Source organism: Sceloporus occidentalis, unplaced genomic scaffold (assembly GCF_023333645.1).
Source record: "Sceloporus occidentalis isolate IW3139 unplaced genomic scaffold, rSceOcc1.0.p SCAF_6, whole genome shotgun sequence".
Taxonomy (NCBI): Eukaryota; Metazoa; Chordata; class Lepidosauria; order Squamata; family Phrynosomatidae; genus Sceloporus; species Sceloporus occidentalis.
Genome location: NW_028316986.1, coordinates 55,998,375 through 56,012,391, shown reverse-complemented (window position 1 = coordinate 56,012,391; position 14,017 = coordinate 55,998,375). Strand labels below are relative to the sequence as shown.

At 37.8% G+C, this 14,017-nt stretch overlaps 1 protein-coding gene across 1 annotated transcript in view; it reads right to left on the bottom strand.

The window, feature by feature from the left end:
* Window positions 1–14,017, bottom strand: part of RMDN2 (regulator of microtubule dynamics 2) — a 34,154-nt gene that overhangs the window by 7,450 nt on the left and 12,687 nt on the right. Inside the window, exons 3-7 of the mRNA XM_089529717.1 lie at window positions 13,484–13,679; window positions 10,457–10,559; window positions 8,906–8,966; window positions 2,564–2,639; window positions 1,753–1,830 (exon numbers count right to left, since the gene is read on the bottom strand). Coding sequence (XP_089385843.1) covers window positions 1,753–1,830; window positions 2,564–2,639; window positions 8,906–8,966; window positions 10,457–10,559; window positions 13,484–13,679 — 514 coding nt within the window. The remainder of the gene's footprint in view (window positions 1–1,752; window positions 1,831–2,563; window positions 2,640–8,905; window positions 8,967–10,456; window positions 10,560–13,483; window positions 13,680–14,017) is intronic.

Below are 14,017 nucleotides of genomic sequence, written 5' to 3'. Positions count from 1 at the left end.
GGATTGATGAAATATGAAAATGAAGGAAAATACTGCTTATATAAAAATTTTGTAGACCACCCAAACACCAATACACACAGAGAGTACCAAAAATTGATGGATCTCACACAAATTTCACTTCTGTCATTGCATAAAGACTTCTAATTGGAATAAACAATTAGTTCCTTAAAGTAAGAGATCTGTTTGGCACTATGTATGTTTTCTTACAACATTTAATAAGAACTGACAAAGAGAGATTCAGTTTCAGCTTTTGGCTTGTTTGGAATTTGATTGGCACTGTTCAACAAGAAGTCCTCTCAAAAACAAAAACCTCAAAGAAAATGTTTTACTTGCCTCTAGTAATTTTAAAAAAAAGAAGAAAAAGCAAACACAAAAAATATAATTGTTGGCTGCATACACAGCTCTGACTTAATGTTCTAGCCACATTTACAGTAAGGGAAATATGTCTACTACAATAGCATTTTGATTACTGTTTTTTTTTTTTTTAAATTGATATTGTCATTGGGAGATTTAGGAAAAATGTGTTGCTTTTTAGAATTCAATCAATTTCCCAAAAGGTTTATGCAGTTGATCTGTATATTATTATTATTTGTTTGCTATATTTCTATCTTGTCTCTCTTCCAAGGATACTGGGGAGCATTCATATGGCAAATATGTACATAAAGATGGCAGGTTAAATGTACCAAACCCCACACTAGCTTCAATGAGACAATTTGCTTCCTATGCAAATCATCTAGTGTATGAGATTCTGAATTTTAATAGGCCTCCTCTTTTCTCAGGGAAGGGATGCAAATTTTTCCTTCTGAAATATTCCAGAAGAATATTATTCTCAGTATTCTGGTTACTCTCCAGTGTAGCTAGGAAGTTCTCTCATCTGACTGTAAAACATATGATCTGAAGAGAAACCAGAGTATTCAATATGAATGAGAGGGAAAGTGAACAAATTGTCCAAAAATCAGCTGTCTACAGATTCATACAAGGAATGCAGTTCTCACCAGGTCAAGGCTGTCCACACCACCAAGTCTAGACTTAAATCAGCCTTACTTGAACCAAAACTTTGGGAGAGTCATTTTTTTAAACCCAGAATCCCATCAACAACTATCATGGCTTCTGAGGGAATCTCATTCTGAAAAATGTAGCCTCAAAAAGGAACTTTCCTAAGTTCTGCCCAAATCAGTTTCGGTCTCAGAAAATGGTAAAATGATAGCACCTGCTATCGTGAACTGGGATGCATCCAAGAACTGCACACAAAAGGCATAGCAAAGCTCTTATTTACTGATTGCCAATTTGTATCTGGATTAAATTCAGTCTGCCTTTAAAAAGCAGTCTAATTAAACTGCACCAACATGTTGCCTCCCCATTCCAAAGCCAGTATTTAATTTTACACAGAAGTCGGCGCTCCATTGATCTGCATACAGCTATGTCTCACTTTTGGAAGTTTATGAATTTGGCTCTGCAAACACTCAAGCTTATGTAATGTATCCAACAGAATACTGCTTGAGCACAACCTTCCTTATTGGTGAAAAGCCTGTTTCCACCCCTGCTCAAGTATCAAATCCTTTTGCTTGTGTGGTCTACTGTGCCAGCCCTTGGCCATCTACTACTGGAAAATGCCATTTCTTACACTTTCTTACCTGTACCATAACATTTGTTACAACTCTATGTCATGTAAAATTGCTCAGCAGCACAATTTTTAAAGAGGTTAATTTGACTATTGCCAAGCATATGATATCAACTTCACAATACACTTACTTCATAGCACCATCTTCCAGTGAGATAATACAAAAATGGGTCTTGAGGCTTAAGCTCTTTTGCTTTGTCTAGATGTTCCTGTTAAGACAAAATATGAAAATGAGAATTTGCCTTTTTTGTCCTCAGTTGTCTGTCCATTGGTTTAAGCTCACAGACAGTATTATATGTGCATTAAAAGAAGCCACAAACTAGGATAAATGAACAAACATATATGGATTGTCTGAGAACAAATTCCATTTACAATTATAACCTTGTTTTTAAACCAATTTTAGCTCTAAGCCACCTTGGGACCCTTTCTGGAAGAAAGGGAGCATACAAATAAAATAAGCAAACATTATATAAAATAAATAATCTGTGAACTATAATTGAAACCAGCAATTTCTTCTTGATAATTAAAGGTTTAATCCTGCTTCAATTGAATACAACAGCAAGACTGATTTTTAAAATGGGCAGCATTTCAAACTAGCTACCAGCACAACATTAAAAAACACAATCAGAAAAATAACTCCAAGCTGACCAGGGTTAATGTTCTTCTCACTCTCATGTTGCTCTTTTAGCATTCAAACTAGGGAGAAGTACAATATTGTGGCTGGTTCAACAAAGGCATGCTTAAATGTTTTTAGTTTGAAAGTCAGTTCATGATGGCTGCTAAGAACATGGCGGGGGTGGGGGTGGGGGTCATCTTCTTTTCTCAACGTAAACCCTGGCACTGTCCTTCAGGCAGATTATTTTTCCTCTAAACACAAACTCCACAACTGTCAGAATAAAGTAATTTAATAACAACAGGTTTAAGAAAGCTACCAAAACATACCTTAAAGAGATAGCCATTTTTGATTTTGTTCTGTATGCTTTCAAACTGAGACATGTAGCCACACATCATTGCAAACCTGAAAAGAGAAAAGAATGTTTTGCTGTGAAGGTCAACACAGACTACTGTAGGGTTCCCCCCGCCCCAAAAAACAAAGCAGTTCACATTGTCTGTGAAGATGTGCAGTGAGTCCTGTTTACTCAGAAATTAGTCCCACTGAGTTCAATACGATTTACTGGCTATACAGACAGCCCCAAAGGGGCGGCATACAGCCGCTCCTTTTACAGCCAGATTGGGGCTGTGGCAACTACATGCTGGGGCCCCGATCTGGCCTTTCCAGGGCACAACAGCAGTGGTGCTGGGCCTTTACAGCGCTCCTTCGGTGCTGCGTCATGTAAATAGAGCACCGTAACACTGCATGTTGCGGTGCACAGCATCATGGCACACTGGGGGCAGAGGCTGAGCATGCGTCATGCAGATGCTATGCCCTGACTCCACTCCCAGGCTGGCCCAAATTGCTGGTTTGCACAGGGCCTTAGTCCCTAGTAGGCAAGCCTTAACTGACTCATTAAATTGACTGAAAAGTTTATTAAGATTAAACAACTAAGAAACTGTGTATCAGACAATAAAATAGACTCAGAATATTTGTGTACATTATTATTACTACCACTGTTAACAACTTTATTTATATTCATCCTTTTCTCCAAAACTGGGACTCAAGGTGGCATGTACTTGCCAACTCAAAATATTTCTCAAACTAGCTTGCAATTATGTAGATCTTGATATTATTATTACCACCATTGTGAACAACTTTATATTCATCCTTTTCTCCAAAACTGGGACCCAAGGTGGCATATACCTGCCAACTCAAAATATTCTACATACTAGGTTGCAGTGATGTAGATCTTGATATTGTCCATCCTGACTCATAAGAAGATATGAATGATTCAGATAGCTTGGAATCAGTTTTCAGTCCAACTGCTTAGACGCATGACTAAGTTTTCACACTATACTCTCCCCACCACAACAAATCTTCCCCTGCAACCAATATGCATATATGATTTATGGCAATGGGAAGGCATAATTTTTCCAATATTTGCAGAAAGACTTTCCTTTCTGTAGGAACAGATCAATGCATGTTTCTCAACAAATTCTACAAACTAGCTTGCAAGTTTGTAGTTTTCTTTACAAATTTAACATGTTTCTCCATCCAAAAAGAGATGACTGAAGACAAGATGGAAGATCGTTCAGGACTAGCTAGTCTATCCCCTCTCCCCCACAAAAAAAACAACAACCCTTCTGACAATTCTAAGCACGGAAAGACAAGGAATGTTAAGTATTTGGAAGAGAAAAGAGTACCAAAAACTTAATTTCCCTGATAAGTTTCAGAAATGCAGGCAACATTTGCTCTCCAACCTCCCTTGGCTCATTAGGTGCTAATCAGATAAACTCAGCATACCATAGCTAAACAGATTGTAGCTAGAAAAGAAAACAATGAAATGCAAACAAGCTAATCCTGGGTTTCGCAGAATCTCCAAGTCTGTGCGTGACAAGGGAAGAAAGGTGCTGGGTTAAACCAGTTAAGGGCGATACTTTTATATGTAAAGGCCTTTCCAGACAAATAAAAAGCTGCTTATTTTTCTTAGTGCAAAAGTCACGCTAGCTGCAAACTGGTGTGCACAATATCCTAGTTGTCTCTTAGTAATAGATGGAGGAGACTTAATGAAAGGGATATACTTATGCTGTACATTTATCCTTCCTTTTTGAGCTGACTTGATTAGCTGAAGTTGCATTTTTGTTGAATACATTTTAAAATTGAAAAATAAGCACCATTTCATTTCAGAAGGAAATAATTTGGAGTGGGAAACAGGTAACTGAGATGGAGATTTCCAGTAAACAAAGGAAACTCAGAGTTTTGTAACAGAATAAACAAAGAGTCCTGTGGCATTTTATAATACTGTAAATCTGTAAAATCATTAAGGTATCATAGGACTCAAAGAAATTTACTTCTGAGTAAACAAGATCATGGGGCTGTCTGCACTTCAGAAATAATCCAGTTTGACACCACTTTAATGGGCATGGCTCACTGCTATGGAATTCTGGGAACTGTGTTATTGTGAGACATTAATCCTTTTTTTATCAGAGAGCTCTGGTGCCACAATAATCTACAGTTCCCAGAATTCAAGCTGTAGTGCTGGAGAAGAGTGCAGAGGATACTGTGGACTTCAGCAGAGCAGTGGAGGATAGGGAGACTTGGAGATGTCTCATCCACAGATTGCCATGAGTTTAGGTTGATTTGAGGGCAGCTAACAACAAGGGAAGCCTTGAAATGTTTAACATTTCCCCACCACCACCACTGCCACACACTTTTCAAAACAGATGTGGAATTGTGACTTAGAGGGAGTTTTTAAAATGTGATTTTTGGCAATCCATGCAGCCCAAGCATCCCAGGGGCAGAAACCTGGCCCCTAATCCAGCCCACCAGTGATCTAAATGAAAATGCATGTCTATCTGTGCCATCTTTATGCCAAGTGACCCAAGTGGGGTTATAATTTTAAAAGATTAAAATAAAAAACTACAATCCAAATATCTAAAATAATAATAAATAAAAATTTTATTTCTATCCTGCTTTTTGCCAGGCAATCAAAGCGGCTTACAACAGGTTAAAATACATCCATATATACATAATGCCTAATATCTATCCTGAAACCAATTTAGTACAAGAAATGTAAAAGATAACTAAGCATGAAGGACTGAAGATAGAAATCTGATGTGAGGAACTTCCAGTATTCTTTGACAGAACATTCAGTAGCAAAAGATGCATGAGAGTTCATAGCTGTTTTGTGACAGCTCGTTCATTCTTCAGAAGCATCCCTACGTTCTTCTTCCAGTAGGGCCTTAACATGCATACTATTCTATTGAACATAAGCTATTATAATCTATACCATCACAGATGTGATGGGACCAGAATATTTTTAAAGCTTCAGTGGTCAGCACCATGTATGGGCACTACTAACTGGAGCAATCCAGTGATTTAAAAACAGCATGTTAGTTGCTGAAGTGGTACAACTTAAACTATGCATGGAGAATCTGATGAGGAAAACAACAACTAGTGCAGAGAAAGGGATCTACAGAGAAGACACATAGCTTTCAGGCACAAGATATTGTGAAACCAGGGAAATGTCTTTAAAATTTGTTACTGCTGTGTGCCTTTAAGTCATTCCCAACTTATACTGACCATATCATGGGGTTTTCTTAGCAAGATTTGTTCAGAGGAGGTTTACCATTGCCTTCCCCTGTGGCTGAGAGCATGTGAGTTGCCAAAGGTCATGCAGTGGGTTTGATGACCCAGCAGGGAATTGAACCCTGATCTCCCAAGTTGCAGTCCAGCACTTAAACCACTATGCCACACTTGCTTGTCTTTAAAATATCTTGCCTTAAAGACAAAGTTTGAGGGAAATCCTAACCATAAGTCTAAACAACCAAACGTATACCAAAATTATAGTAGAACTTGTTATGCTGTGTTGGTCAAAATTCTGAACGGCCAGAAAGGGTGAGATGTGATACACGCCACTGAATTCAGCAAGACTTACTTATAAGTTGGCATTGATAGCATTCACCTGCATTTTAGTAAGAGAGATGGAAATGCTATTGTTGACCCTACAGTGAAAAACAATTTAAGAAATGCAAGGAGTAGAATGTGAAAACTGACTGTAATTGTACAAGTGACTAAGATATTTTGTTATATTAGTTCAAATATGGTGATACAAGAAGACATAAATGAAGGTAGTGCAAGGCACAAGATGAACAGGAAGGCCAAAATGAGGTGTACAGATGTTATCAGGAGAGATCTGGACTGTAGTCTTACAAATAAAAAGACTTTTGTTTCACTAAAATCCCACAAATGGGAGTTAAGTCACCCTGCTATCTGCACGACTGCAGTCTTGCTAGACTGTTAAATAACTCAATAGCCTAGAAAAAATTTGTACAGACTAAGGGATAATAAAAAGAATAAAAAGAAAAAGAAATTATCCTAATGCTAAAAATCAAGAAAAAAGAAGGAACACGTACTCCACCTAATGGCCAAGACAGGAATTTGAAACTTGCTCAGTCTGCTCAGTTCCCTAGCATGTGTGTGTATGTGCCTGCAGTTCCTTCTTCTGAAATATAGCTTCCACCCCCTGGAATTTGTTGGTGGTCTGCCATCCAAGTACTAATAAGGGCTGACCCTGCTTAGTTTCCAAATCAGATGGGATCTGATGCCTTTAGGGCCGTCTCAATACCTAAACCCATGAATCTGAGAATATAAAATTTCCCATCAGATGAATGTTTTAGTGGAGGTCATCTTTAAGAGGAAATCAACAATATACATGTCTGTCAAACAGAATTAAGATAATATTTTAATTGTTTCAGTCTTTTTTGGTATCAGGTGTATTTCTTTTTTGTGCATACATTTGTCTTTGTCATATTGAAGGGACTTAGCAGGTACCTTTCCTAGAGCACTGTTGATAACAAGTACCATTTTAAAACTGTTACAAGCAAGTCTAAACTACGTTTTTTGTTGTAAAACTGACTGACTTTTTAACTTTTAACAATACTATTTGTTATTTTAATACTTGTTCCTTGCTTTTATTCCCCCAACAGCCCTGATTTGTTAGCTAGTCAGACATCTTTGCAGAATACTGGAAAATGCAGATAAACTAAATAAATAGCTATCATACTCTATTTAATTATATTTTTTGTTATAAGTCACATTATTTGTACCTTGTAGAACAGGGATGATCAATTTGTGGAAGAGAGGCAAAAGCTAAGAGAGATAAAAACAAAACGAGAACCATGAATGCAACAGTACAATGACTAGTGTGGAAAGATAAAGAAAATTATTATAATGATAAATACAGAGACATAGACAACAACAAAAAAGTAAAAACAAGAGACCTCTTCCACAAAATCTGGGAACTCAAAGGGAAGTTCAAACCAAGGGCTGGGATGCTCTATGACGAGGAAAAGAACATACTAAAAGACCAAGAAGAAATAAAAAGATGTTGGAGGCAATACAGAGATGAGTTATAAAAGAGATGGAGAAATGAATGATACATGGAGCAAAGAACAATATGAGAATGAACCCAAATCCTAAAAAACGAAGTGGAAGCTGCAATAAGAGGAATTGGTAAAAATAAATCACCAGGAACAGATAAAATTCCAATTGAACTGTTACAATGGACATAGACAGAAAAAACTCGAGTGCTAACTAATATAAGTCAATAAATATGGAAAACTAAACAGTGGCTAACAGACAGGAAACAATCAATACACATCCGCATCCACAAAAAAGGGAGACACAAAAGACTGCAGCAACTATAGGACCAGAGCATTAATCTCCCATGTAAGCTAAATTATGCTCAAAATTCTGCAGCAAAGACTTCAATCACATATGGAGAAAGAAATCCCAGAGGTGCAAGTGAGGTTCAGGAAAGGAAAAGGCACTAGGGACCACACTGCTAACATACAATGGAAAATGGAACATACAAAGGTATTCCAGGAAAAAATCACCATGTACATTATAGATTGCAGTAAAACATTTGATTGTATAGACCAGAAAAAGCAGTGGGTGGCCCCTAAGGTCATGGGAGTGCCAATACATCTGATAGTAATGTTGAGAAATCTGTACTTGGGGCAAGAGGCTACATTAGAACAAAGTTCGGAGAAACAGAATGGTTCCCAATTGGTAAAGGGGTCAGGCAAGGATGCATTCTACCACTGTATCTGTTCAATTTGTATACAGAAAACATCATAAGGAAAGCGGGGACTCAGTCTTGCAGATCTTTTGAACTACAACTCAAATCCATACCAGCCAAGGCTGAGAGGAGATGAATCTTGAAACATCTAGAGGGCACCAGATTGGAGAAGACTGATCCAGTGCTACATAATTTCCCTACAGAGACAGCATTTCTGCTCCATGTAGGTGAAAGAGTAAGAAACACATGAAGATCTCTATGTGTGATAATAATGCACTTCTTGGAAGACTTCCCAGAAATAAACTGAGATGTCCTAAAATGCTACAGAAATTTGAAGACAGGCAGAACATGGGATGCTGCTTTTTTCAGACTCAGACCATTCCTCCTTCAGAATCAGAATTGTTTTCACAGACTGGAAGCAGCTCTCCAGCATTTCAGACAGGGGGCTTTCCCAGCATTACCAGACAAAGTCAGGGACTGAACCTGGGGCCTTCTGCATGTGCATCCTCTTCCACTAAGCAATGGTCCTTCTTCTCAGTTTGTGTGCTTTTGAATATGGCATAAAAGTTATTTGTTTGAGTTCAAGTTCTCTCACACACAAACTTACCACTGGTGACTCTCAGCGACTGATGAATCCAGGCTGATAGCATTCTCAGCTACAAGTTTTCCTGCAAAAGGTGCATCATAGGGTTTTTAGTGCTATGCATGATCTGACCATAAGTCAAAGGTGGGGGACATGTGATCCTATAGATGTTGTCCCCAAAAACTTTAGCCAGCATAGCTAATGGTAAAGGATTACAGGGGCCATAACTGAACAACTTCTGGAATAATACACATTCCCCATCTCTGCAACTAAACAAACCACAGTCTTTGAAGAACATGTATAGAATATAAAGAAATCCATCATCCATTACAACTAATTCACACTGTCTCAGAGCATAAAATCAATCCATAAAAGGAAAACTGGTTTAAAATTATAACAATCCAAACTGGAACCCTGTTTGTTGTGAGGAAGGTTGTAGTGGTTTTGGAGGGGACATACTTCCAGGATAAGCCTGCTAAAGTTATTCATTTGAAAAATAAGGCATGCATGCAGAGAAGAAGCAATTTTTTCAGAAGGATCAAAACTTCCATCTTTACTTCAATTCCTCCTGCAGCCATAAAACACAACAAGGCAAGGGAAGTTCATCTTTCCCAATCCTAGCAGGAAAGCTCCAACACACCAACCTGGTGCCCTCCTGATGTGCTGGACTACAACTCCCATGATCCAAGTCAGCTGGGGATTGTAGACAGCATGCTGAGGAAAGGTAAAGTGTAAATTCAGGTCACCACTGCTATTTTGCATAGCAGAAAGCAGCATAGGCACAAAAGATAAACACACACATTAGAGAACCACAGGAATATAAGAAGCTGTCTCATGCTGAGTTAGACCATTTGACTGTTTAGGCCAGTACTGTACTGTCAACTCAAAGTTGCAGTAACTCTTCAGGTTTTAGGCAGCATGCTTTCCTTGCTCTATCTAAAGATCCCCAGTACCTGATGGTCTTTCATCCAGATACTGACCAGGCCCAAGCAAACTTAGGCCTGTTACAGACTGCCAAAATAAAGCTGCTTCGGGTCTCTTTGGAGGTATGCTATTTAAATGATGCATGGGTCCGGAGGTCGCGCCAAAGCCACACTCCATTCCTAAGCACTGAAGTGCAGCTTTGGTGCAGCTTCCGGATTCTTAGGATGCATGCATCATTTAAACAGCATACCTCCAAAGAGACCCGAAGCAGCTTTATTTTGGCAGTCTGTAACAGGCCTTAATTTCCAAAAGCAGGCAAGACCAATTCTTAGCAGTTTTTGTGGGTTTTTTTGGGCTATGTGGCCATGTTCTATCTGAGTAGAACCTCTGATAGAACATGGCCACATAGCCCAAAAAAACCACACAAAAAACGATGGATGCCAGCCATGTAAGCCTTCGACTTTAAATTCTTAGCAGATTTTTGTATGTATTATGTATTTGCTCCAAGTGCACTTCCAAGAGCAGTGGAAACAATGGGGAAGTTCTCTTCCTCATCACATTTTCTATTTAGCATTGATTTCTGTGATTATATTGATCCAAACAATCAGGTATCATTTTACATTTTAGAAAAAGTTTTATTGCCCAGCCAACCTTCAGAAGCGTAGTTCTTTTTTTCTTCAGCATCAGTAGTTAACATAAACATATCGCCATAACCACGGGCAAGTCTCCAAAGAAAGCCAGCACAATTTCTGTACTGCACACAAGCAGAATTAGACACATTAGATTGCCCTCACTATAAAAAAAATATTTTGACATGGTTAAAATGAATTAACATACATGCCGTTGTGTAAATAAAGCACTTCATTAGATTCTAAATTCACTATTATCATTTGTTATTTTTCTATATCTACTGCAGTAACTTATAGGTTAGAACTTGATACATACTTGTTGTAATGTATCTCCTAGTAGTTTCCAATTTATGGCAAGCCTAAGGTGACCCTATCATGGAATTTTCTTGGTAAGATTTGTTCAGAGGGTTTTTCTCTTTACTGTCCTCTGAGGCTGAGAGACTGTGACTTGCCCAAGGTCACCAAGTGAGTTCTCATGGCCAATTCATGGGATTCGAGCCCTGGTCTCCAGGGTCATAGCCCAATGTTCAAACCACTATGAATATAAAATCAATACATTTAAGATAATTGAGATTCTACTGTTTCTACCTCAAAGTTCATTTCAACTGAGGTCCACACTGGATTGCAAGCATTTTCTGTTCCACATGAAAATTAGCACAGGCATACTGCAGGTAACAAAGGCTGTGACAAAAAAGCTTATTTCTATGAAACACCAACTTTTGCTGTTGTGTTGCAGTCATCTGTCTGTAATAAACAACACAATAAAGCTGAGAAATAATGGGATTCTTCTGTAGCTGATCATACTACAGCTATGCGTGCCTACCTACAAACAGGATAACAGGAACTGCCTCCAGATTCCCTTACTGAAAATGATGCATGAACAAAAAAACAAAGAGAATGGGGAAAGCAGACAAGCCTGCCTCATTAGCTGTACCCAGCATCTTAAGGAAGTACAGATCTATAAGTTCTGCCACCAAAACAGAAATATGAAAAGTGGAGACTGGTGGGGGGGGGGGGAGCTGTGAATACACTTTGGAAAATGCTTTCTAGAGGTTTCTAGAAGGTTCAGAATGGCTTGCAAAATAAGTTAAAACAAAATACCTGTAGTTAAAACAAGAAAAGTTCCAAAAACCATTGAACAACCAATCCAATTTAAAATTAATTTAAAACAGTTCAAAAATACATTCAAAATAGAGTAAAAGATAGTATACTATATAAGAAAGTAAAATAGTATACTGATTAGATATCCTTTAGTTAAACGCTGAAGGCCTGTTCAAGAAAAAAGTCTTTGAGACAGCAAAGAAGGGAGCCAAGTTCCTTGGAGTTTCATTTAAGATGCCACAAGACCCCCTTTTATGCCTATACCCACTGTAAATCTTTGGTCCAATACACACTGCAGAAATAATCCAGTTTGAGACTGTTTTAACTGCCCAGAATTCCCTAGCATTGAGCCAGAGCAGTTAAAGTCATCTCAGACTGGATTATTTTTGCAGTGTGTTTTGGACCTTTGTAATGCAAGATTCTTGTAGTAAAGTAGTAGTCTTTAATCTTTGCAGTAAAGTATGATTCCAGTGATTTTTTGATATTATTATTATTATTGCACAATAAATGTATGACACGGCACAATATTTGGCAAGGCACAGTATCTGTTGGAGAGGTTTTGTATGTGCCTAGCACTGGTAATATGAAATTCAAACAGCACAAAATTAAGGATCTAGAACTATTTAGAGTGGAATATGGCTTCCACAAGAGCCACAAGCATCTGTCAGTGACCAGGAAAACAATTCTTACTACTGTCTATGTTTAGAGCTTGGAAAAAGTTTTTAAAAACTCCCAGAATCCCACTGCTAGAGTGATCAGTATGGTCATGGTGCCTGAAGAATTCTCAAAGCTGTAGTTCAAAAAAGTAACTTTTCCAAACTTTGCCATGTGTACTTCGTTTTATGATCTTTTACTCCTAACTTTTAATACCCATCTGCTCTCATTCAAATAAAACAAAAGTTGTAGAGATGGCAAAGTTTTTACCTTCTCTATATAACAGTTCTGCTCCTTGTAAACACAAACACAAACTAATCACTGTGGTCCACAAATGGATAAGGCAAAAGAACTGAATATACTGCCTCAGATCACAGGAGGGGGTGGGATCAAGTATTTAAATACTATCTTGCATAAAATGAACAAACAAAAACTCCTTGCAATTAAAACACTTCAAGGGAAAGACTAGTATGAAACTGTTTTGTGTTGTGTGCTAGTTGTCATTGTTGTCTCCTCTTCTTCCTTCTTTGTTGCAAAGAATTATATAGTCTTATGTTGCCAAAAGTAAGAAATGAAGGTACACAACAACAATTATGTATTAAGTACTAAACGGTTATCTCTTGCCTGCAGATTGTATGCAAAATTCTGCCACACTGTTACAGGCAAGAAGATAAAACCAGATCTTTGTCAATTTCAATTCACCTGTCAAGTCATGAGAAATTTGCTCATTTCACAACTTCTGATGCCATCATTTTGATTCTGTCATTCATTTTCAGTAAGGCACTGAATGAAGAGGGGTTTTTAGACTACAGTTCTCAAAATTGCCCAGAATTATGGGAGTTGCCATTATAAAAAGAACTCTTCTAAGCTTTGTCCTGCAGATCCTGAACCAAAGCATGACAAGTTTACAGGATTTGACACAAGTCTTATTGTGTCAGGTGTGACTTCTAAGCTACTAAAGCACAGATCTTGACTACATAGTGGTGCCTTTCCTCAAAACTGCAATAAGAATACCTCTAAATTAACTGAATATGGGGAAATTGTTTTCAGGAAATATTTGCCACCACATGTGGAAAACACCAGAAAATGTTCCCAAGCTTGTTAAGCACAAGATTCAGTATTTTCAGGTACCACAGTGACAATCAAGGACCAAGAAACTTTTCCTAAAACCAGCCCACATGAATAACTTCTCCAATCCAGATTTCATAAAAACATTTAAGTGAATGGCACACACACCACTAAACTATAGATTGTGATATGAAAGCAATATTAGCATGGCACATTCCCATTATACCTTTTCTTCATTTTCAAGCAAGAGTTTGAAGCTCTCTCTTTTGTCATTATCTGAACCAAAATGCAACCTGTCGCTCTCCTGCAGAAGATTAAAGAGATCTATTTTCTCTTCTGGTATCAAAGAGGTTGTGGAAGAATTGATCCATCCCTTTTCTTCTTCAGATTCTCCTTCAGTGTCAGTATGAGCTGTCATGTAACTAAAATTTAGGAGGGGGAAAAAACCCTTTTTAAAGCCACAGAGCACTCTTACAATGCAATATTTAACAATTTTTATCAGTTACCCCAATCATATGACTATTGTTCAGTTCATGCTGGATTTACATTCAATTTGAAGTCTCCATGTCATTTCATTTATGGTCATTAAGCAAAGTTTTTCTGGGCCAAAACTCTTCTGTGGAAAAAGAACTCTGGCTCATGTTGCTGTTTAAAGGGTATCACTATATATTTTTTTCCAGTGAAATTAACAGAAAACAAGATACAGCAGGCATACCATAAAATTCAATTTGCAATATGACCAGCAAATTTAGAAGAGAAA